This window comes from Clytia hemisphaerica, unplaced genomic scaffold (assembly GCF_902728285.1).
Source record: "Clytia hemisphaerica strain Z4C2 unplaced genomic scaffold, Clytia hemisphaerica genome assembly, whole genome shotgun sequence".
NCBI lineage: Eukaryota > Metazoa > Cnidaria > Hydrozoa > Leptothecata > Clytiidae > Clytia > Clytia hemisphaerica.
In genome coordinates, this window is record NW_027104489.1 from 1134049 (window position 1) to 1160948 (window position 26900).

General features: G+C 36.2%; 1 protein-coding gene across 1 annotated transcript; it reads left to right on the top strand.

The window, feature by feature from the left end:
- The first annotated feature begins 904 nt into the window (after positions 1–904).
- On the top strand, positions 905–26074 carry LOC136821555 (uncharacterized). The gene is made up of 21 exons (XM_067077781.1): positions 905–1401; positions 2671–2991; positions 3313–3958; positions 4326–4562; positions 4773–4841; positions 5434–5531; positions 5793–5868; positions 11686–11882; positions 12419–12557; positions 13679–13934; positions 14498–14717; positions 15121–15289; positions 16385–16525; positions 17297–17484; positions 17879–18065; positions 18517–18674; positions 19311–19382; positions 20073–20171; positions 20836–21040; positions 25251–25406; positions 25847–26074. Exons 1-21 carry the CDS (start codon positions 1117–1119, stop codon positions 26056–26058), a joined length of 4131 nt encoding a protein of 1376 aa, XP_066933882.1. The 5' UTR covers positions 905–1116; the 3' UTR covers positions 26059–26074.
- Positions 26075–26900: the final 826 nt, after the last annotated feature.

A 26900-nucleotide genomic window follows, 5' to 3' on the forward strand; every position in this document is an offset into this window, starting at 1 on the left:
GCACAACAACACATTAGACACGTGCTAAATTTCTCGTGTCCGCCATTGGAATTCTACAACTTTATTTATATTATGCTTCAAGTCATGTGATCAAAATAATTGGCACGCTTAAGACATGGGCATAAGAGCCACACCCACAAGCAACTCTATCCTATCAACTTTAACCTATTTTCCCGTCGATAATAGACGAATCTACGGTAGTAACTAACTGAATTTAGCTTAATTGGTCTATTACAAGTCTGACAGTAAAAATCTGTCTATAGTTATGATTCGCACCCATTTTGATTTGTTTTACACATTTTATTGGCATCTCAGACTCATTTATGGGGCTTCAACCAGAGAAATGGAAAGAAATAGAAAAAGCGCTTCTCTGATTCCAAAGTGTTCTGATCGTTTCTATTGAAAATCCCCTTGTTTTAGCTTTAATTAGGTAGTTCAGGAAGTTCAGGAAAAAACGGCTCTTCATGTGAAGAGGGCTGGTTTCTATATGGCTATGATTATAAAATTGGATTGGTATTTTTTGATGTTGATCCATTACTCTTAAACTTTCAGTGTCCAGTAACAAATTCTACCCTAATTTGTAGTTGGAAAAATTCGATGATATCAAGTTACTTCTTAGAAGTTTGCAAGAAATTCATTAAAAACAGATTTAAATTCTTACTGTATTTTCCTACACTTTAGCAATACATAGAGCATTTGGCCATATTATACTGACTGACTGGATTTTGTTGGTTTGTTTTAGAACCAGTCTAAAACTATGCGCACCAAGAATTTTATTTTTCTCATTAATTTATCACCAGTTCTTTCAAAAGTTGAATATTCTGTTTTAAGGTTTTAAGGTTTACTGTACATTGTAACAGTTTTTACAACAATACAACTTGTTACCATTTTGATAATCTTTTTTAGGATTTCTGAGCTATGTTTGGCTCAAAGTAATATTCATAATAATATCGATCCATTGGTGAAAGAGATGGATTCCACAAACTTTTTAGCAAACCTCACAGAGAGAATGGGTGACAAGCAACCTGAGAAATTCACTGTAAAAGAACTTCAAAAATTGATCAAATACAACAAAATGATAAGAAACTGAAAACTGGTAAACAAACAACAATTGGTATGTCTGTAATCAAATGGATTGCTACAGTGATCATGTTTTTATTAACAACTGCTTCACTAGTTACCAGTAAAGTCACCGTCATCTCAATAGGTCAGTTCATGAGACCTGCTAATTTCAGTGGTGAAGATAAAACTTGTGATGCTGGAGGCTGTAATTCTGACATTGCTTTTGTTATGATGATTTACATCTTACTGGTACCAAATATTATCAGTTTCGTACGTACATTTTTCAAGGCTGCATTCTCTGCATCAGAACCATTACCTACATGTAAATCAGTCATATATGTAAGTATGATCATCTATATTGTTCTATTCATGATATGCACCATTGCAATGTCTTCCACGGCCCCAACAGCTGATTGGTTGAAAGTGATGTATTGACTTATTTTACGTCACTTGCAACCAATCCGCTATTGGGTCTATGATGTAATGCCAGAACACATTGCAATGGTGCATATCATTAATCATCAGTGTCCTTCAGGGTCTCTTTCCCTCATGCCTAGAATGAAAATTCTCCACCTAAATTTGCCCCAACCCTGCCTCCAAAATTTTTTACCCCCCCCCCTCAAGCATAAAAAGCTGTAATTTGATGAATTTAGCGCTTATTGTTTTCCCTAAAAAGATAAGTTATATATCTACTCAAATCTTCTATGGTCTTAATATTCTTGATCACAACATTATCTCATAAAACCAGATGTTTTTCAATTTTGAATTGCTTTTGGTGAGTTTTCCTTCCTATGCCTAGAATGAAAATTTCAGTTTCCATCCCCCTCGTTTTTCCCCACCCTGGTTTCAAAAAAAAATTCTTTCCTCCCGCCATACGTCCTTTTGGCCTCAAAAAAACCATCCCCCCTGAATCCATGGGGGGAGACACTATGCGAATACTTTATTATTAAGGAGACTGATTCTGCCAAGAACTAATTTTTTAAAAAGCTGAAAAAGTCTAACATAATTTTAATTTTGAGAATGATGCCTTATTTTTAATTTTGGAAAGGTAAAGCAAATTAGTTCACTTTGCCTAGAAAATGCCCGCCCGACATTATTTCTTGTATTTTTTCAGATGACATCACTAAGGTCAAAAAACATTGATTAGGCCCATGTTCAATGTTTTTTCATTGAATGTCAGCAAGTTTTGTATTAACTTTCAACAGTTTTTATCGACCGTCAATTGAAAATTATTGACAACAAATTGCTTACATTCACCATCAATACTTTCTTTTGTACGAATCCTTTGTATTGACTGTTGATTGTTTTGTTGCCAGCTGTCAATATAAGTAATGAACAGTCAATGCCATGGTACTTGACTGTAAATATTGACAGCCAAAATATTCTTTTAGTTTTCAAGAAAATTGATTGACAGTCAATGTTAATTATTTTTTATCAATAATTTGTCAATAATTTTTCAATGAAAACATTGAGCATGGGCCCAATCAATGCTTTCTAACCTAGTAGTGATGTCATAATTCTTGAAAAATTGTATATTTAGTACAATAAAACTGCCTAAACCTAACTATTCTAGGTCCAGTGCCAAACATTTCTTTCTTCTTTTGACAGGGAATAACTGGCTCTACCTTCGAAATCATTGGATTGAGTTCTTTTGCTTTCATACTAATTGCAACATCACAGAATTTTGGTAGAACTGTCTTATACATGAACGGTATATTCATCTTCCCAATATTACTTGGCTTTCTTATGGAATGTAGAAAACTAAGCAAGAAACCTACCACTGATGATGGGGCTGTTTATGCACCTTATGAAAGTGAAAAACAAAGAGTGAAAGAAAAAGCAGCAAAGAGGCGACATTTATGTCAATCAATACTATATTTCATTGCTGGTATTTTTGCTGCTGGTGGATTCGGCTATATTATGTATCTGGTAAATATCTTTACTGTCATTAACAATAAACAATGGTTATTCTCATTAAGTTAATTAGTTTTCTTACTAAAAAGAATCCAAATTGGATCCTCCCCCTCAACTAGTGTCTGGAAGCTGGAAATGAATATTCAATGGGTGATTTCCGAAAATGTTATGTGAAGTGGAAGAAAAATAAGTATAATTTCAAATGAGGTTTCTACCATAAATTGTGTCAAATACACAAGAAGGATTTGATTCGTTAAAGAAATTTGAGAATATACATAAAAAATGACAGAGAAAAACATTTTAGAAAAACTGACTTTTTCATTTCTTTCATTTTAGACTGAATCGATGACCGATCGTATTACCATCCCATTATTCATGCTTTGCATCTCGTTGGCATGGTCACCAACTATCTTTAAGCGTCAAACCAATCCGCAACAAGTTACAGAAGAAGAAGAAATGAATGCAGCGCCTGTCGACAACATTCGTGTAAAATCATCACGAATTAAAATGACTCTCATATGCTCACTCTACAAAATTTTCTTGATTTTTCTTATCTCTTTTGGTTTGGCTGCCTTGTTTCATATTACAGATGACACGAACCCATTTACCGCTTTCAAAAGAGGACATAGTTATCTCAGCATCAATAGTACTTTGTACACCTTATTCGCCCTGCAAATTGCCAGTAGCTTTATAGGTTACGTCATGTGCGGTCTAGCATGCACAATGAACCTACAAAAGGTTTGTTTTGTTTTTCCATTACTCCTGGCAACACCATTATCTCTTGCAGTCTCAGTGAACCAGGTTTGCGATTGGCTTACTTTGGAGCCATGTCATAATTATAAAGGAGACGATTATGAAACGCTGGGTCTTGGACTTTTACTTTGGCTTTCACAAATCTTCTCGTACAGTTTCCAGTTTTGGAAATCACAACAATTTTTGATGGCTGGCGAAGAACTCTTGTTTTGGCTTCCAACTTATAATGGTACGAGTTAGCTCTTTAAATAGTATTTTTAATACAATTCTAATAAACCTGTGTAATAATACCAGCTTAAATTTTTTTGATCTCATGAAGCATGAAGGTTAATATTGTTCACTGTATTATTTAAAACTGCACTCTTCCAGTATGTACTTGAAGCTGTTCACAAAAATTTAGTAGATATGTCAACCGGAAACCGTTTAAACTGTGTCCGGAAAAAATGAAATAAAAATTAGGCCATAAAAATCCATTTAGGTATAAGATTTATATGATGTTTTTTTAGACACACTATGCATCATTTTATTGCTTGTTGTTTTTCCCCTTACAAAAAAATTTTTTGTTTATTGTGTCTGGTGATATCTTTTCTTCTTAGGTTGTCTGTTAGAACAACATATGTTGTTGAACCGAAAGAATGAAGTCGTTGATGAACATTTTGTGAATTACCATGAAATTGTTCGAAATAGTTGTATATACATTTGCACAACAATGTATCACGAAGCTGATTATGAAATGGAACAGCTGTTGGAATCATTATCCAAAGTGGACATGGCTCGTAAAGAATGTGGTCGACAGTTTGAAGCACATATCTTCTTTGATGATGGTGCAAGGGGTGAGTTCTTTTGAGCTATTTTGAAATATTCCGTTTTTGAAATAAGATTTCACCCTCTCCTTATTTAAAAAGGCACAAACATTTTTCGGATGTTTTCTCTATTTTCCTGGATTACCCTGCTGAAATAATACCAAAATCTTTGTCATCTGATTTACTTTTTTATGGAATTTGTTTGTTTATTTTGATTCAATTGTTTTTATGTTTATAAAGGCGACGTTGTCAAATTATATGCTTTACAACTATTGTCATTGGTCAAAGACACAATGGGTATTGAACCAGGTGAAATATAAATTTCCTTCTCTCGTCCGTAAGCTGATTTCTGTGAAAAATATCTCATAACTCTTTGAATAACCAAACCATTTTATACATGCTTTTTTTATAAGAATGGTGTTTTTTCATTTCATCATGGATATTCTTAACTTTTTGGTGAAAATCATCCAAAAATATTCTTACGGTATTCTTAGGTTTATACGATCGAAATTGGCAATCTACAGGTTAAAATGCATTAAAATTGGCATGCTTAGCTTCAGTTGCTAAATTCCATGATGGTGATATTCTTACCATATTCTTAATTATTTGGCCATTTTCATCATGGACATTTTTATAAAATGTATTCTTATAAAAAAAACGTGTTATCCTCTAAGTTTGTATCTTTGCTGAAGTCATATTTTGGCGGTGACGTTTTTTTTACAAACAGAGAAAATATATTAAAGGTTTACGAGGCATTTTTGACTGATGGGACCATAAAACCTGTTCTAGTTAACGAAATATTCAGGTTAGAGTGGTTTGTGTTAAAGAGATTTAATGAATGGACATTTAAGTCTCTCATGTCTGTCTGCTTAACACGGAGATAATTCTAATTTCATTTCAGCCAAAGCATTTAAACTTGAAACACCATATGGGATGCAGTTAAAATGGGCTCTGCCTAATGGAATGCCGTTCGTTCTTCATTTGAAAGACAAAATGAAGGTATAGAATGACAATTGTCATCTCCATGGAGATTATAACATTTTTGTTATAATGGTTAATGGTTTATTCTAATACACTTTAATACACACATCTTAAAATTTTGAAGCCTTCGGATGTTCTTAACTTTTTAGGTTTTAAGCCTAAAAATGTTTCACACATGTTCATAATTTCACCATTTTGTGAGTATTTTTAACCGTTTTCCTAAGAAATCATGCGGTTAGAGTCCGCAAATCCTTTAAAAATGATCCAATTATCTTTTAGGTGAAATCAAAGAAAAGATGGAGTCAAGTGATGTATATGTCATATATGTTTTGGATTTCAAACAAGATAAATGTATGTGCTTTGGGCTGAAATTATATTCCCTATTACTTATCATTCGTCTTCCGTCTCTTTTTTCATTTGTTTTATATTTATATTTTCGGAAATTTCGATTTACCACATTTACATGTTGTTTTCTTTTTATAAGCAAGTGTTTACCCCATATCAGGCTCACATTATGCTTAGCATTCTATTGTTCTCAAACAATAGAGCCATTGTTTAGGTACCAAAGACTGAGCCTGTATATCTTTATAAACGGAGGAGGTGGATCTTTATAAACGTTATTCTTATAAAAGAAAAAAATGTATTCATGGAGAAAGGGACCTTTTCTAGCACAAGGAAACTTAAAAACTTAATGTTTTTGAAGAATCGTTATGATAAGTATAGCAGGAGCTACGGCAAAGTCTACAAGTCAGGCACCAAAAGGTAGGATGAGGAGCTGGTCTGAATCCCCACTTCTTTCATTGTTCTGCTGGCTAACTGTCGACTCTGTGAATCCATATGAAGAGCTTTTTAAAATTCATAAGATTACTAGCTATCTTAGCCTATACTAGACCTCGCCCGCGTTTTTTTACGCAATTAACGTCTATTCCACTTTCCAACTTTTTCGAATGTTTTGAGCCCGGGTTTTCGGGCTCTTAATATTCGATTTTTTGACGTCACTTTTAACTTTCGAAGCTCCTGCAGTAGCAAAATAATTAAAATCACAATATTTTTTTTTTTTTTAATTATAATGTTGAGAGAATTCTTCAGAACAAATTTGCTATATATAGTATATACTATTACCGGAGCCAGTCCCGGCACGGGTCTTTTGTGTTACAAAAGTTAATTGTCTTTAAATAAATAAATAAAAATGAAAATATTTTTTAAATATCACACCTCACAACCTCACTCACGGAAAGACGACAAGACTTCGTTCAGCTTTTGATCTTTCAGTGCTACTTGGTCTGGGGTAAATGTGCGACTCGCACGTTCACCTCTCAGACAAGCAACAACTGATCGGATCAAGATGAAGGAAATCTTGCGTCGAATCCCGGCGATCACGACACTCTTCATGCAATTTTGCTTCTCTGAGATTTTCTCAGAAAGTCTATTTAGAAATATCGAACATTCACGGGAAGTTCCGCCAGTAGCACCAAAAGTCAATGGTGTGAAAGTCCCTCTCTCAATTTCCTGGATTCGTTGGTTATAAGCTCTTTTCTTCTGCTTCTCAAAGCTTGCTAATGTAGTTGAAACGGATTTTTCACGATAACTCGGAGCTAGAAGGTTTGAAACCTTAACATCAAAGAATGCTCTCTGAAACCGTGTCCAAAAACCGTTACCACTAACATCGGCCCTTGCCTCATTACCACAAATAGCGGATTTCTTAAAATCAGCACTATCAGTTCTTGTGAGTTCCAATAATGCGGGTTCAATTTTCACATCATGTGCAACTTCTTTCAACATCATCGCCAACGCATCACGGATGTTGTTGTGACGATGAATGACGTAACCACCGAGGTGACAAGAAAGTGCATGTTCGATGGAGAAGGATGCTTGACATGCACATTTGACCGGTAGTCTCCTCATCTGCCAACCGTACCGCATGAAAATCGCATCGAAGAATTCTTGCTTGTTCAATATGAAATTTTCTTCCCTCAAAGGAAGAGTCGTCAGCCACGATGAAGCACCCGGACATTGAGCAATTTCCAGTGCTTTGCGCTCAATGGATGGTAAAGAAGGCTCAATTTCCCGAAGAGTTTTCTCATAGTCCTTTAGTCGTTGGTGTTTTCTTGATTTGATTATGGAAATTGAATTTGTATAATCAACGGGCTCTTCACTTTGTTTTACGACACGATCTCGTAATTCGGCCGTCGCACTTAGACTCGTTTCGTGTTGGAATTTCGCTTCTTCTATTACATTTATGATACCAAGTCCCCCGAATTTCGTCGGCAAAGCCATCAAGCGACGTTCAGTATCATTGCATTGTCTTCCATCGCAGAAGGCGGGAATCAAGTGGAATCTGATGACGTTTTCGAGTGGTATCAGGTATTCGTCGAGGTCTTTGACCGTACGGAATATGTAGTTAAATTTTTGGCGATATCCAACTACGAATGACACATACGCAGCTTGTGGTTGTGAACATGCTATCGTCGCCAAAAGAGTAAGCTCTTTGACCCATTCTGCAACTTTCGCTTCGATGTAATCCTTGCGGAAAGCTGCATTCCCGATCAAGGCGCCGAGATGTTTTCGTCCTTTGACAGTCACTTTGATAGAAGTTGTTGCGAAGACGCTTCTAGCATACTCTTCATATTCTGGTTTGACTATCAACCACGACTTGGAAGATTTCGGGTAATATCCGATATTTGGACCGACTTCAGATAGAACATCCCCCACCAAGCTTTCAGGGCATTAATCTTGCCAGCTCTGTGTAAGATCATCTGCATATGCTACTTGTTTGATTCGAGCTGATTTCTTCTTGAGATGAGTTGTTAGTGGTAACAAACTTAGACCGTATAAAGCCATTGCAATGGGATCACCTTGTGTGGTACCTTCAGTGGATTTCAGCTCGACGCCACCAATTACAAATAATCGAATTTCATGGCGATAGCAGTTTTCAACAAACAATGCTAGATGTGGACAAATTATCTTTATGTTCTGGATCATGACGGCACGATTAATGCTGTTGAACGCGTTGCTTGCATCCACCAGAAGAACAGCTTCAGTTTCAACGTCGTTGTAGATATCAGCCATTGCATGAACAGCAGTCTCGCAACCTCCGAGTTGTCCTGCACATAGTTGTAGGTTTCCAGCAGCATCTTGAATGTCTTTCTTTAAAATTGTTGTTATTGATTTCCCAACAATCCTTCTAAGTACTTCACCGATGCCAATGGGACGTACACCTGGATTCTTGTTGAGTGGTACGAGAGTGCACGAAAGAAAAGCCTCCATGTCACGGCCATTCTCTTTATCACATTTTTCGGTGCACATCGTGATGGCCATTTTGGCGATAGCTTTCGCCAGATCGTGTGAGCGGTCACCAAAACTTTTTGAAAGCAACAATCGATGCCACATGCTTGAGTCAAGTTGAGAGGGCCCCGATGACCCTTTTGTTTTAGCCGCCATCTTCTGAATCAGTTCTGCGTCAATCACATGAAATGTTAGGGGATGAACATCGACCACTGGACCTTCAAGAAGAAGATCGTCAAATTTGGGTTGTGCTTGTGGGTGCTTCTCTTGAAGTGTGTTGATGATCTGGTCATTGATCGGAACCAGACCAGTCGAGCTTTCATTTGACAAGAGTTTTAATGCAGCGTTGACTTTACCAAGGAACATCAGATCACTAAATCGTTTTTTGATCGTGGATATCTTCTTGATGGTGGAGCTGAGAATTCGATTTTGGATAGCTCTGCATTCTCTTGTCAGCTCGTCAAAATCACCCTGCTCCCAAAGATTCAGTCGTCGGTCCAAAAATTTGATGTGATCTTTGGATTTCGATGACTTGGAAGGTTTTTGTAGCAAAAGACAGGGCATGATAAACAGAGCTTTGAGAGCGATGTTCGATAAAGTAGATTTGTTGTTCCATTCATTGATCAAGCGGGTGCATTCTTCTACAAAGCGCTTGCCAGCAGCACCACTGGGGAGGTTGAACAAATTTTTCTTCCATTTGGTTGTTTCGTTGTATGTTGCGCTGAGAATTTGTGATAGATCTTCGATTGTGTGTGGACCCCATAATTGTGGTTCGTTGTTAAGCTCATTCGTGTTGGATGGGTTGAGTTCCGCATCATGGGTAGCTTTTACATTCTCGTTTACGTCATTGTTGGTTGGGTTTTCTGACGTCACTTTTTCTGATAGTGAAATTGTCGTTGGCGCTGGAATGTCTTCTTGCTTTTTGACACATTTGTTTCTATGTCTCGTCCTTCCACCCTTGTTTTGAAATACTTTCCCACATACATCACATGAGTAGGTTTCTGAATGATTTTGTCTTGGTTGGGATAAGGGGAGGTTCTTGTTGTTTGGTGATACTTCTTGTTCCTGCGGTCGAGGTTTCGCTATTGCTTCGGAAAATAGCTGAAAGAACGATTTCGCTGGTTGTATCGTCTTTGTCGAGGAACAAGCAAGATTCTTCGTATTTTCACTTATCTTAAGGCCTGGACCAGGTGTCGATTGGTCACGGACCTCGTCTTTTTCACATCCTGTCGCCATTTCTGAGGCAAGACAGGGTAAAGTGTGGTGTATTCTAGACTCTTCACTCGTTCGGCGAGACGCGTCTACCTCCTGGCCGCAGAGGATTTTTCTTCGGGCTTAATATTCGAGCCTGTCAGTCCAACTGACCCTCTGCACCCTTGACTGCGGGCGTCTTTTCTTCGAGGTACACGTTCGCCCTCACTCTCACGCTACCTTGACTGCGGTAGTCTTTTCTTCAGGATTTTTCGACCTTGTCTAGCACCACTTCAGACTGCGAGACGGAATAAATTTGTATAAATGCGAAGAAGAAAGTAAGTTCTGCTTATGACACGAAAGACTTTGGTTGTATCACGATGCTTTCTTGAAGATTTCTTTCCGATATCCCAGATTTTAAACTCTTTCTGGTTTTTTTATTCTGAATAATATTCAAAAATCTTATTTTTATAATAAACCACTTATTAGGACGCAATCTCATAAGCTAAGAGAAAAGATATCCAATATCTATTCTTGCACCCCCAAAATTTTTGCAGATTGGATTCGACTTTGTCCAATAACTGCTTAATAGTCATAAAAAGAAAATGCAGCTGCTGTTAAATCACAATATTTTAGGTTTAATTTTTAGAAAATGTTTTCTTCTCAAAACCAAACTCACAAATGAATTCAATGTTTTGATAATAAATAATCGAATTTGCGTCAAAGCACTTGAAAGGCTTCTATTTTTCGAAAATCGTCAAAGTGGAACTCACTAAGAAACGAGATGAAAAATCCCGGTTTTTAGTGAGGTGCTCGAGCTATAGCTATCTTTTCACTTAAAATATCGTCTCGATCATCGGAACCTTGATTGAAACGTTCTAAGGACTGCAGGGATAACATGGACATGCAAAATTCTATACTCTTTATAAGTAAGAGATGTATTACGGTCAGAACTAGACGATGCTATCGTCCGTTTAAAGTAAATGCGAGAAAGAGTTAGGGCGTCAGGGCGGTTTACGGGAAAAAAGTGGCGGTAGAGTTTTGGAACAAAACACTGTAAACACTGTAAACATCTCCGCCACTGCTTACTCCACCCGAATTTATCACGCCTCTCCTAAACTATTCCCTTTTTAGTGATCTTGTGTAGACGATAGGATCGTCTAGGTCAGAACTTCAGTTCTTTGAGCATTCTATGGACTCTGCGGATACATGTACAAGTAAAGATCTATATTTTATCATGTCTCAAGTTTTTGAATTACTCTCCAAATCAATACTAACGGCAGCCGAAAATTTCTTTTTGTGGGAGCACCAATTTCGGTATAAAAAGGGCGAAAAAGGAAATTTTATTATAATGATTACTTACTATCCAGTGTAGAAGAAATACCAAATTTTAATTATAGTACTTCAAGTTTCATCTTTATGGAATGGTCAGCTATCAAATGAAAATTGACAAATGCTATGATTTTATGTTGAAAAATTTGGATTGATTAATTGTTTAAAAAAATGTATAATTGAAATGAATCCCTAAGGTCATAAATACAAATGATAATTCTCTATAGACGTTCTATATGCGTGAAGATCAATCTTTAGACTTGAAATTTGCTAATAAAAATTTATTTTGATGACGGCATTTAGAAACCAGTTCAGTTCAGTTCTTTTGTTTTGTTACTTACTTATCCACCATTTGCATTTTCAGCGAAAGACGATTTAACCTATATCCTGGCCACTGATGCTGACGTCAGATTTGCACCAACTGACGTCATGGCTTTGATGGATTTGATGAGCAGAAACCCTAGAGTGGGAGCTGTATGTGGACGCACTCACCCGATGGGTTCAGGACCTATGGTTTGGTATCAAATATTCGATTATGCAATTGGTCATTGGTTGTTGAAGGTATTATGATTTCAATTTGATTTTTTTTGAATGACGAAATCTGTTATAAAATTCACTGCTTTATTCATGATATTCATGACGTAATGTTTTCGACGGCAGCACCTAGAATAGCCCGGGAGTTTATTATATTTATGTTCTTAGCGCTTATTTTCACCATAATGTGAGTATTTTCTATTTCCCACAGAAATCGGGTGTTTTAGACTCCACAATTTATGTTTTTAGTATCGGCAACAATCTGCCATATCTGGTGTTAATTTTCATTTTCAAATTTCAATGGCCGGTCAGGCCTGTAAATAAACTTTTGTCCTCGCGATGGCCAAGTGGTCTAGGGCGTCAACGTCTTAAACCAGGGGCTCTCCTTCCAACGTTCTGTTCAGTTCATAGATAGCGTGGCCGGCTGGCAGTGGACCCCGTGAAAACAATCGAAAGATTGTCTAAAAATCCTAGATTACTGGGCTGTCCACGTAAATTATCGACTCTATCTATCTATCTTACTCTATGAAATTCACATTTTTCTCATATCATTTTATCTGTAGGTTGCAAATCATGTTATGGGGTCAGTGTTGTGTTCACCTGGTTGTTTTAGCGTGTACCGTGCACGTGCTATTCGTGACGTACTACCTCAATACGCAACAGGTGTTGATTGCGCTATGGACTTTTTGATCAAAGACATGGGTAAGGATTTTATTCCTTCAGATTACTTTAGGAGTACAAACTTTCGCGAGCAAGGTTTTGAATTTAAAAACTGCCTTAAAAGTGAAAATTATTCATTAAATCCGATAAAGACGGTTGCTCTTCGACTTTAAAAAGGCATTAAAGGATGATAATATGCCGAAAATTTGACATTTTATTACGATTTCGAGGTTTTAAGGATTTCCAATTTTTTGGAGAATTTTTCGCGAGCATTAACTTTCGCGAATTGCCCCGTTAAGAATTTTCAAAGACATTTATACTTTCGCGAAAAGGGCTAAAATACGCGAACATCGCGAAAGTTTCTGCTCGCGAAAGTTTGTACGCCTAAAGTATGCGTAATCAGAGGGTGCTAGTAAATACAGTGGAGAAAACATTAAACGTAGCCAAACGTTAATTTTGTGATCCAGGCCACAATAAACTTACGACATGGAGGATTTGTTTGTTTTATATTCATCCACAATTCAAAGATTTTAAGGTACAGTTGAGTCTCCATAACTCGAACACACATGGGGGACACAAACTTGTTCGAGTTAAGGGAATTTCAAATATTGTAGAGTTATGGAGATTGGTTTACGAGGTATTGTTAACTGAAGAGACAAGAAAACTTATTCGAGTTAAGGAGACATTGGAGCTGTAGAGGTTTGAGTTGAAGCTAGACTCCGACTGCACTTTTATATATTGTCTCCTGATAGAAGGCTCCCGCTAGTTATTTATCGAAAAACCTTCCTTCCTTACTTTACTATAAAGACAGCCTTTCGTAGCCTTATACAATAGTTAAAATTAATACCAAACAAAAGACTAACAATTTCAAGTGCCTTGCCTATCATACCAAATACAGTAGAGTCACTTTAACTCGAATGTCTCCTTAAATTTAAATAAGTTTTCCTAAGTGTTCCTTCAGTTAGCGATCTCTCATATATCTTATTCCATAACTCGAAATTTCCTCAACTCGAACAAATTTTTATCCCCTTGTGTCCTGTTTGAGTTATGGAGACTCAATTTTTTATTGAATATTCTAGAGAGGGAAGAAAGAGCTATTTTAAGAGATCGCTCGGTTTCTGTCCTAAACCTATTTTGATTTAACAAGTTATTTCATCTTTTAGGTGAGGATCGATGGTTTTGTACACTGTTAGTTGAATCAGGATGGAAACTTGAGTATTGTGCTACTTCTGAAGATAGTACTTATTGTCCTGAAGAATTTGACGAGTTTTTCAAACAGCGCAGACGATGGGGTCCATCTACGTTCGCTAATTCAGTCATTGTGTTACAAAGACATGCAGAGATTCGTAAAAATAATGATGCCATCTCAATGCCCTTTATTATTTATCAAGTGGTCTTGCTGATCTCAAGTATCATCGGGTATGTAACCAATGGTAGTAGTTTAACAATCGGAATGGTCGATTAACTTAAAAGACGTCTTAAAAATGCTCAGGTTCGCAAGAATAAGGTCACGAAATTTACACAAGCTGTTACTGTTAATTGCGGAGTCGTTCTGGGGTTCTGATTATCTCCAGCATCACCTATCAATTAGGTTTGCCAGGGTCTGTGGACTTAAAGAAACTGCGCCAGTTGAGGAAAACGCTCAGATGCTATAAGTAGGAGTGAGGAGTAATCTAATACACCTATATACCCTTGAAGCTAGGGGAGACTGGTTCAGAGTTACCCGGGGGGAATGACGTCAACATTCGATGACTTTGACAGAATCAACATCAGTCTCCTAAAACGCTCTGTTAAGAGTTAATATAGTAGTCTCTTTAACTCGAATATTTCCTTAACTTGCACAAGTTTTCTAGTCCCTTCATTCAGTTAACAATGGGTTCGTTCGGTGCGTATTTGAGTTACAGAGACTCCACTGTGAGAGCTGTATTGTTTAATAACCTCAAAAAACGAATATTCTAATATCTTTATATTCACCGTTTCAGGCCAGCTACTGTTCTTCTCGTTATTGCTGGTGGTCTTTCATACGCCTACGAAGAAAGCATCAGTTTGGTTGGTGCTCTAATTGCCATGGTGATAATGACAACAGTATTCACCATTGTTTGTTTGTTCTGCTCGCAAAATACTCAACTCAAATGGGCCAAATTTCTCACTTTCGTTTTCGCAATCATCATGGCTATTGTGTTTGTTGGAATGATTTTACAGGTTGGCTTTAATTTAATTAAACTCCGGTCAAGGAGTTTCTTAAAATCAGTGTTTTTCATTTGTAATTGTGCGTAAATCCGATTAATCGCGATAGTCTGGTTCGATTTTCCGATCTTTCCGGTTTGATTTCCCGATTTGGTTTGCGTTTGCGCTCGCACTTTCTAGGATATACTCTTTTAAATTTTATGTTAGATATATTAAGAAAGGCTGACCACGATAAAGATGTTTGCATATTGGTTCGCTATTCAAAAATGACAATTACTTGAGTTTGATTACTGAGAATTCCTTGAGATGTTCGACTTTAAAATTTTTATTTTTTTGGGGTCTGGGAACGAGCAAAGACTAGGACAGGCTAAATCTTCAAAAGTGATGACTTACATTTTTAAATTATTTAATCTTTCAGACTGTAGAAGATGTGGGGCGTTATATCGATCCGCCCACTGTGAAACCGCCCACCACAGAAACGCCTGGATGGCATAACGGAACTGTAACCACCACAAAAGCGCCGGTTGTGTACGATACCTACAAGTGGATGTTTACCCCGCCCACGTGGTATTTATTTATTTTGTTAGGTATGTTCAATTTTTATTATAAAAACTAAGTACTTCATCAAAAAAGCTTTTTACGATCAGTGTACAATCATAGTCGTATCATTTAAGAAAAAAGGGAAATTCCTGTACGGAATCTTATAACCACAAACGATTTGGAAGCGCTCTAAATTACTTAAGAGCTTAGGATCTAAGGATCCAAAAGTTCAAGAATGGTCTAACAAGGCTCAGAATATAGCATGGAAGTCTATAAACCCCTCCCGAATTGAAATACTCGAATAAATTTATCAATTAGCCCAAAAGCGGCTTTCTCGCCCGAACTCCAAATTTCGAAAAACGAGGAAATAAGCTAAATTCTCAATAAATTTTCACCATGATTTTAGTTATCTATTGAGTAAGAGAAGTGGTGGCAAACACACTGGCGGTGTGTGTGGATTTAGAATCGTACCATTATAGTGCAGCATAAAATCGGTGAAATTTATACCCGTGCAGTGCATTGTTCTCTAAATTTCAACACTTAGAGCCAAAAAATTTGCTGAAATTTCCACCGTTACACTTACACTGGAATCTTCAACCTTTCCGAGGCAAAGCAAAAATCGATCCCTTATAATTTTGCATCATTTCGGATGGCAGATTGAATCTAGTATTTGCTTTGTTTTCGTATTTTACATTTTGCGAATCCTGGTTACCTGTTACTTTCAAACAAGCGTTTATTAAAATCCACGTAGGCCGTGCAATTTATACAGGAAATATGCGATCTGAAATCCTACATAGGCTATTTGACTCTAGCCTTCGGCTATACCTTATTGGAAATTACCCTCCTGGAATTTCCGGATTTTCAGAAAAGCCTATCAATGATACAGGCTAATTAACTGGCTTTAATTCCTTCTTCAATAATTCCAACTTCTATTATTCGAATCTTTCTATAATTCGAATTAATTCTCAGTCCCCGTCAAGGGGAAACCTTTTGTGAAATGCTTTTTCTATTATTCGAATCTCTCTCTAATTCGAACAAATTAGTCTCGCCGTTCGAGCTCGAGAGTTAGATGTGAATACGTTTTAACGTTCAGTTTATCTGTTAAAAAACTTTTCCATTTTATTTATCCATCTTTACTTTAGGTATTTTCTTTATGACGGCCATGTTGCATGGATTTGAAGGGTTGAGCATTATTCATGGATTTTGGTATCTACTCTGTTTACCGTCTGGTTATTTACTATTGACCATCTACTCTGTGGCAAACTTGACAGACAGGAGTTGGGGTGAGTTATGAGTTTTATTTGGTATTTATTTACGCAAGGGTAGGTTTAGATATATAAACTCTGTATAAACTAAAAAGCACCTGCGAATATACTAGCTCCAGATTTTGAATAAATACTAGGACACGTGCTTTTTGAACGTTCGTGTATTTTTTAGTACCGGCCGTTTTTTAGTGTACTAATCAATTAGAAATGAAAAATCAAAATGGACTCTCCACCATAGGAGAGCTTTCGTATATGTTAGTTTTATTATCAAGAACATTGGAAGAATCTATAGTGGGGACTCGAACCGCGACTCCATGATTTGTTGCACTGACGCCTTAAACCAATATGACATCACTCCTTTTCACAGTATCTCAATTCAAACTTGTATAATGGACTGTTGCAAAAAAATTCCATGCAGGGGAGTGGACGAACATTTTCAAGTCAAAACGAATTTCTTTGAAATGTGTGGATGTCCCCTGGAAAATAGCAAAATTTGCAAAAAAGAAACTGGAGAAATTATTTCCATGACTTAAAGTGAGAGTGGACGAACTAATATCAGTCCTTTACCCTCTGGAAAGTTTAAGAATAGCTTTTTACCCCCTAGAAACACGAAAAAACACTTCTTTAGACCTTCTGGAAATTCTTCCCTGATTAACCCCTGGAAATGTTCGTCTGTATGGTTATAAAATGGAATGGCCCAATTTTTGTAAACATCCGGTATTATTTGTTTACTACTACTATAAACATTCTATCTTAACCCTTTAACAATTTGAAATATTTTTCTCGTAGGAACGCGTGAAGGAAAAACAGCAAGCGCCGTAGAAACGGCCGATATGACTTGGTATGAGAAACTAGCGGGCTATTTCAAGTATTTCTGTTGGTGTTGTGTACCACCCAACTTACGTGAGAAAGCGCCCGCCGCCCAACAAGAAACGAGAGTGGTAACCGAGGAAGGTGAAGGAAACGGTGGAGAGGAGGTGAATTTTTAACTTAAAGATTAGTTTGTTTTTTAATTTTCTACAAGCTTTTGACCCGTCTTGTAAACTTTCTAGTTCCAATTGAATTTCTGATTATATACTCCACTCCTGAATAACTTTTCAACAGACAAAACCGCTTTCTAGTTCGAATTCTATCAAAAGTTGCAGCCTTTGTTTAAGACATACTTTGACTAAAACTAATATGAGAGAAGAAATACAATTTGAATGAGCCTTTTAAGGAAAAAAAATTTTCTAAAATCAATGAGCATCTCTTATATCAAAGCATATCAAAGGGGATGCGTGCAGCCTTCAATTAACCAGAATCAAATCAAATCAAAATACTAAAACCGTCTCCGTTGTAGAATGATAAATAAACTCACTTATTTTCTTTTAGACGGACGATGACACATCAAGTGAAGATTTGGACGAAACTGACGGCACCGAAAAACTTTTGGTAGACATTGAAGAAGACGGAGAAGAAGTTGATGACGCAAACAAACCTCTTTTGAAAAAAGAAAAACTCAAACCGAAAAAATCTGCAATGAAGAAAGCAGGATCTTTGAAACGATTCCCAAGTATCGGTGAGTAGTTTATTATTTTAAAAGCTCCATTGGATTAGAATTGGGTCTTTATTTTGATATTTTGGTTTATTCGAGTGGGCGTTCTTTAAAAATCTTTCCTCCAAGGAGGGGCGTTTATTCGAGGGTTTTTTTAAAAAAGTGGGCGTTTATTCGAAATCATACGGTATTTCTTTTTAAAACCTAAAATTGTCAAACAGATTTCCTAGTCAACATCGACATAACATTATATCTTTATCTTGCACTCGATGCAGTACTAAATTTACACCTGTCAATCTGGAAGGTAGAGCCCGAATGATGATCGACTATCGTTCCTTTGTGATGGGAAACTGGCTTTTTCGAGAAAAAAATCAAAGAAAAAGATATGGAGGCTTCGCTCATAACCATTGCCAATAATTTACAGGCAAATATTTCAAACCATCTGATTATCCTTTAAAAATTTTCAACTTTTCAGAAATGCTTGACGAGAAAGAGAAAAGATTGCGATCAAGCAGTGGAAGTAATTCCAGCTTCAGATTCCCTGGTGACCATGGACACGTTCGATTCTCCAAAAGTCTTCCCAAACTCAATGCTGCCACCACTGTCGATGAATGGCTACCTGCTGAATTCAAGGTACAAATTACGTTGCTGCCAGATAATGAAAACAGCTCTTCATAAATTCGAAGTTTGTAGTTTATATACTGTTTATATAATGTTTATATAAATTTTATTTAAGCATTTGTCCCAAAAAAAACAGACAAATGCTTTATAAAATTTATGTAATTTATAGAAAATAAATACCCTAGGATTTCACTTAAGATTCACTTAATTAGAAGTTGACTTTGATATTATCCCCATTCGAAAACCAAAACCATCTCCATTGGACTTTCTTAGGCTGATTAGGACTTTTACTTACTCAATCTTATATCTAACCTCCTTATAGTATTATACATTTGATCAATACAATTTCCATCGCCATTTTATCACTGCTCTGGGAAGAAGTCCCACCGGGGCTGTAGGACAGGGGTGTTTAAACGATTGCCATTGCAACAATTGAATTGCTTATTGAAAACCCTGACCTAAGAAACACAAAAAACTAGATCTAAGCTTGATCTTTCATATTTCCCCTGTGGTTCCTTAGACATTTCAGGTATCCGGAGAATTCCCCCCTGGTGAATCCCACCCCTTAACGGGAATTCCCACCGGGAATGTCGAATGAAATCTTCTGTAAAAGTCGATTTATCCCTTCTCTCTATATTTCTATTTTAGAATTATGCACCAAATTTCAAGCAACAAGGTTATGATACTGTTGCTTTTATTGCTGGAAACATCAAAGAAAAAGTAAGAAAAACCACTGTTCTTTTGTGATTGTTGTTGTAAATGTTGGTAATACTCTTGTTTGATGAGCATTTTGAATATGCCTCTGTAAGTCTTAAATTGTGTTACTGTAATTGCACCAACGCATAGTTGGAAAGATATTAACTACGAGTATACTCGAGGAGTCTGATATTTAGGGTATATTTAATTGGTCATAACTTTTAGTAAAAAAAATCTGTTTGGCATTCTGCGAGAAGAATTGGCTCCTTGAGATTCGGCCGTCACTGTACATGACGTCATTGACCTGTTTTGTTTGTTGTACACTCTTCTTTTTTGTAAGCATAACGTTTATAAGCATACTTCGGCTCAAACTCGGTAAAAAATAAGCATAATGCTAAGCATACCTCCAAGCTGAAATGCAAAAAAAACTTGTGCAGCTTTTCTAAAAGGCTGACCATTTTAGGATTACTTTCAAAGCTGTTTTAGCTTTCTTAGTAATTTTTTGAGCCGAATCAATGTTTCTACTTAAAAATTCGAAATTTCCATGAACCCAAAAAAAATCAACAAGCATATAAATAAGCATAAATTAAGGCTGAAAATGAGATTTTGCTAAGCATATCGAGCCTCGACCCGATTTTCCCGTTGCTTATAAAAAAGGATCTATTCTTTATATAGATATGTATATTCATCATCTCCTTTTTTCTTCAATGACAGGATTTACGGGACCTTGGAATCGAAAATCGTGGTCATCGAAAGCGCCTGATGTTTTTCATTGATAGTTTGCCACCAGAAGACATGTTCTCTGATGTCCCAGTAAGTCGATTGCCAATATGTTTTGGTCCCATAAAATGAAAGATGAATAAGAGCTCCATCCTATCAACGTGACAGCTCAATTTTTCCAAATTTTCGGTAATATCATCTTCATAAAACAGTCAATTATTTTTGCCGCGTTGTCCTTGTGGTTAGTTGTCCGGGAGTGATCGACAAGAGGAGCTTGCAAGTAGAGGTTATTGTTTCATCGACCTAGAAACATCACATTAACTGATTTTGAAAAAATGAGGTTGTCTTCTGTGTTTTGTGTGAATTGGTTGCTCCTTATAATGGAACAATTCCTGAAGATGGATTAAAACTTTTTTTAGATATTACAGCCAATTACATTTCTTATTGCCGGTTGGTAGTGTGAAGGTTTCGATCACAGATTTGCACCGCAACGGATTGTGTTCGAATCCCAAGAGCAACCTTAGGCAGGGTGTCAGCCAGGGGGATATGACCCACCTGAGATTTTATTTTCAATTTTTCAGGACCCCCTTGGATTTCTTTTTCTCATATTTTTTAACCTCATTTTACTGGATTTTCCACCCTACTTTACTGACCCCCCGAAAAACCAAACCCCCTAGACTTTTTATTTTCCAGACTGGACCCTTGACTTTATCTAATTCGAATCTCTAACGTTTGAATCCTTCTCTTTCTATAATAGGAAAGCGTGGAGGAATGGTTGATCAACTTAGCATTGGAAGAATACTGGCCCAAATTTTACGAATCTTCTTACACTGAACCACGTGACCTAGCAGATATCAAGTATATGACGTCAGAGAATATTACCACCATCTTTGGGATATCTAAAGAAGGTCATTTGAAGAGAATCAAAGCAGCCACATCCGTGCTTCAATACCCTACCAAATGTGAGTTCATTTTCAGTTTTCGTTGAAATAGATACAAATGAGCATTCGATTGTCACCTTATCGGTAGAAACTGTGTCGGTCAAAAAATTCGACGACAAAATAAAAATTCGTTAGGAAAGAATTTCGTCATTTTTATCGGCGAATGTTTTACTGTCAAATTTTATACCGATCAGTTACAACACTTGGTTGATATTCAGATATTTATTTTGTTTTGATGGTCTAACCTCGTGCTCCTCGAATTTTTTATTTTACTTAAAAAGTTGAACTAAGCTTCTTCAATTTCTAATGGGTTTGTAGACAGAATTTTGGATTATGAATTAATTTATTTTAGAATCATGGATGTTTTAATTAAATCTTTCTTATACACAAAATAAGAGTTTGAAACCCCGTCACGTCACGTCACGTCATTAATGCCTTAGACGATCCTATTGTCTACACATCACTGAAAAAGGGAATAATTAGGGAGGGGACTTAGAAAAAAACAATTAGTGGCATATGCACAAAAGCTGCCAAATTATATAAAAAGAAGAAAAAGATCAAAAATTTTGACCGGGGACTTTTCAGGGTCCCCCCGGGTCCCATTTCTGCGGGGTACTCAGCGCGACCCCGGACCAAAAATAGCCTAACACCAACTTTCTTAAAACATAGTCATGTGGCATATCAAATTATCAGAAATTTTATGCTGATTCCAAAAACATTAGTAGTAGGTGTCAGAAATAAAGCTAAAATAAGTTATGACCATATCTTGGACCGGATTTTGAGTAAATTGCATAATTCGCAAGAAATTCGAATAGAATCTTGATTATGACTAAAATTTCATGTAGTTAGTAGTTAAACTTTGGCATAATTCTGGTTGTTTGAATGTAACTATTTTCATGATATGAAGACCTTTTCTGGTTTATTTAAGTTTTCTTTATAGCAGAAGGATTATGAATGTAGACAATGATGGTGAAGCTGAGGTACTTCAAACAAGAGCAAAATATATTTTATCAAGCCAGAAATTGCCAAGTAAAAAATCAAAACAAACACAGAGAAATAAAAAGCATCACAAACTGCCACATGAGTGGACAGATGAATGTAAAGATTGTAATACCTGTGTTAAGTTTGAGATGTTGGAAAGATAACCTTTGGATTAAAAAAATTGTTTGACATTATTGGTAAGATTTCTCTTTGATTATTGAATAGTCAATTGCTAGGGCAAATTCTCTCCTAGGACTGACAGTGATATCCAATTCAATTTTTGGCAATTTTTGTTTAGGTATACAAGTTGAGTTCAATCCATAGACCATGATTTATGGCACCTTTAAAGTTTACTTTTCATTTGAAAAGGAATTGTAGGGTACAGTCATTGATTGGTACTAAATTTATTTAAAGGTTCAAAAGAAAGGGTAAGGCTTCAGGAAACAACCTGGGTGTAAAAATGTGGCAAAATGACCGGACATTTTACAATAACCAAAAACAAATCCCACTAGAAGGGTTTTGTACCAGTTTCACTGATAGACCCTCTTTTTTTTACTTTCCAATTCACTGAGGATGCTCTTAAGACTTGCCATTGAGATACTGGTAGCTAATCTGGCGCCTTCAAAATATATTTTTAACCCATTTTGATAACCCCCCTTGAACTCAACCTCTTGCCATTCTGCCTCCTCATTCTGCATCCTGCAAATGTAAACTTTAAAGGTGTCATAATCATGGTCTATGGATTGAATTCAACTTGTATACCTAAACAAAAATTGCAAAAAATTTAATTGGATATCACTTGTCAGTCCTAGGAGAGAATTTGCCCTAGCAATTGACTATTCAATAATCAAAGAGAAATCTTACCAATAATGTCAAACAATTCTTTAAGCTGTACTTCTCAAATGTAGGCCAGTAATCATCTGGTTTCTTCGAAGTGCTTCTTTTTTTCAATGATTCATAACTATTTATGTATTATTTTAATTATTTATAAATGTGTAACTGCAGGGTAAAAGCCCCTGAACGGAACGTGTTTAGTTGAGCGATCAGTATACCAAGCTACGGTGACATGCGAGGAAGAACCAGATTACGACGAGAAGTTTTATATCGGACTTGCTGAACCTGCTTTCAAAAAACGTTTCGCAAACTACAAGTCTTCTTTCGCAAACCACCCCTACGAAAAAGAGATGGAATTGTCAAAAGAAGTTTGGAGGTTTAAACGTAAAAACCCATCGCCAAAATTCGCATGGAAAACCATCCGACAGTGCCCACCGTTCAACCGTTCGTCACTGAAATGCTCACTTTGTCTCGCGGAGAAACTTGAAATCGCTACAAGACCCTAGAAGACCCTGCAATGTTATTTTTTTGTAAGAGCAACGGAACTCTAGTTTAAAAAAAAAGTTTATTTTCAAGTGAGGATTGTTTGAAAAAACATGAAACTGTCAGTATTGAAACAATAATTTTCATTACTTCAAGATAAAATTGTAATAAAAATCTTTCAATATCGTGCTCCACTGTTCAATAGTTCTTTGGATAAACATTGCAAGAAATCCATTGCAATACAACACCCTTTTCAACAGTTTTTTCAAAATTCTTACTCTTTCCTGTATTGACCATCTTAGTGGTGAGTAGATATTCCGACGCTTTCTTGACATTTAGTAGAACACCCAAAGGTTATCTTTCCAACATCTCAAACTTAACACAGGTATTACAATCTTTACATTCATCTGTCCACTCATGTGGCAGTTTGTGATGCTTTTTATTTCTCTGTGTTTGTTTTGATTTTTTACTTGGCAACTTCTGGCTTGATAAAACATATTTTGCTCTTGTTCGAAGTACCTCAGCTTCACCATCATTGTCTACATTCATAATCCTTCTGCTCTAAAGAAAACTTAAATAAACCAGAAAAGGTCTTCATAGCATGAAAACAGTTACATTCAATCAACGAGAATTATACCAAAGTTTAACTACTAACTACATGAAATGTTAGTCATAATCAAGATTCTATTCGAATTTTTTGCGAATACACGGGTTTCGAATTAAATTTTTGCTTAGCTTTAGCTTTGATCCCATGTAAATTTGCACGAAAAATATCAAGTAAACAGAACGAAAATTGGCCGTGTATCAAGCAATTTTAGCTCATTTTTCCATTTTGACAGACTTTATGGGTCATTATGATCATTATGAAAACAAAAAACATTAAAATAAAAAGTCAATCGTTTAATCATATTTCTTTTATTGAATTTAAAATAGAAAAACATCTTTTGAATGAACACCTGGCTTTCAAAAGAGAAGAAAGGAAATCTATCAACCTTTTATAAGGCATTTCCCCTTATCGCTCCTTTTATTTACTTGATTTTTTCTCTCGCGCCAGATTTAATTCGAAACCCGTGTATTATGCAATTTACTCAAAATCCGGTCCAAGATCTGGTCATAACTTTTTTAAGCTTTATTTCTGACCCCTACTACTAATGTTTTTTTGGAATCAGCATAAAATTTCTGATAATTTGATATGCTACATGACTATGCTTTAAGAAAGTTGGTGTTAGGCTATTTTTGGTCCGGGGTCGCGCTGAGTACCCTGCAGAAATGGGGACCGGGGGGACCCTGAAAAGGGTCCTGAAAAGGGTCCCCGTTCAAAATTTTTGATTTTTTTCTTCTTTTTATACATATGCCACTAAATTCTTTCTAATTTTCTTTTTCTAAGTCCCCTCCCTAGAATAATTCAGGAGGCGGGATAAATTTGAAAACGAGTTTAGTTCGGGGCAGAGTAAACAGTGGCGGAGGTGTTTACAGTGTAAGTAATAATCATACAGAGATTAGTATATAATATGTATATCTTTTTTTCTTTTTTTTTTAAATATTCGTGAAGTCATTCTTTGTTGCCTATCGTTCTTGTTTCAGTTTCCGTATTCGTTCTTGTTCTGTTCACAGTGGCCCTTCGTGGAAACAATTCTCCAGCTGCCTAAAAGCTTTTGAATTTTTCGGAGCATGCCACTTAAAACATATGTTATTATTATTATTATTATTATTATTGTAAGTTTTGTTCCAAAACTCTACCGCCACTATTCTTAAACCGCCCTGACGCCCTGACTTTGTGCTTATATATTTTCCCGCGTTTACTGACCCTCTAAACGGAAGATAGCATCGTCTATTGATGCCTAAATTACCTTTGGCTACAGTTCTAAGAGTTTTGATATCTAAGTCTTGGCCATAAGGAAGTAGGTTTTATTATCCTTTTCTCATTTCTTAGCTCAAACAAAGATTCGTGAAGCGAGGAAGGCGGTGATGGCGGAGCCAGTGCGTCAATTGAAGACAGATAACGCTGACGGGGGTGAAGAGTATGAATTTTGGAATGAGTTGCGTGAAATTTGTTTGTTACCTGAACAAGCCGCTTTTAACCAATCAGGTATGTTTTTAGTTTTTCCGATATTCGTTTTTTGGTTTCGTACTACTATCATCAAATTTTCAATAAATTTTATCCACTGGAATCTAGGCAAGTTTGTCTATTAAAAAGAATTTATGCTTCTTCCTTGATTTCTCTAATCATCCTCCATTAGCCCTGCTTAAAGAGATCTTTGCTGAAAACTTGTTGAACGTGTTAAAAAACTTTCTTTGAAATGTTTTGTCTAAACTGATTTAAACTTCTTTATTCATGATATGCACCATTGCAATATATTCCACAGACCCAACAGCTGATTGGTTGCAAATGACGTAAAATCAGTCAATACAATCAGCTATTGGGTCCATGATGTAATGTCAGAAGACATTGTAATGGTGCATATCATGAATTACTCATAAAGAAGGACACTAGTAAGTCTGATACATTTTCTTTTTGACATTTTTAAGGTGATTTGGTCAACAAGTTGGGCGACCTCAGAGATACATGTTTGATGGTACTCACTGTGGCTAACGTATTATGGCTTGCCTTTATGATTACTGTCATGTCGCAAGGTGACAAATTGAACGTTCTTGGATCAGACTTTGCAGCTGTTGCTTTCCTCTTCATTTATGGTTTTGTTTTGTTGATGCAGTTTTTGAGTCTTCTATGGCACAGGTGAGGAATATTGTTTTTATAAACTGATCCAACCTGAAATAATTGGTTTTGTATTTAGATAAGAGTGATAGCGTTTGCTTACTCTTTCATTTACAATTTCAATTTACAAGGTTTTTCGCATTGGATTGACACGGATGTGGAGCAAAACTGATCAGAAAGAGGAAAAGAAAATATTTTTTTTGCTTATATCAGCACAATATAACAATAGGCAGACACTGTCCTGATATGAAATATGTGTCTGATATGAAACGGAAACACTTATGTAAAAACAAAACCTTTAAAACTTTCGTCTTTGATACCTAAGCCATCCTTGTTTGATCGGAGTTTCAGAGATTTGCTACCCTATAGGGGTTGATTTACTCAATATGGTTTTCATTGAAATTATGAATTCAACATTGTATAAATGGTGATTTCTGGTATTATTAGAGATTTTATTTTGATTTATCAGTTTGGTGTTTGGTCTAGGAATTAATTCCTGGGGGCTTAATAGATTGTAAGAAGAAACTCACAAGCTGAATTTTCATGGTTTGAACCCTTCGATGTTTTGAAAATGCCCGATTTTGCGAAATCTTTTATAATTTTTTATATCTCTGCTTTATGAAATATTTGGTATTTTTGACTTTATCGCCCTCGATGATATACGCTTTTTTTATAAAAATATCTTTTATAAGAATAGTAGGGTGAAAATTGACCAAATCGTAAGTATACCCACGATGAGTTTCACAGAATACAGTCATTTATACTCTAGGGGCTGTGCTAGTTCTCGTATGCACATCGGCGTATAGTAATTTTTTCTTTTGATCATGAAAGTATAGTCCTTGAAGAGTCAGAAAACGTGTGTGGCGT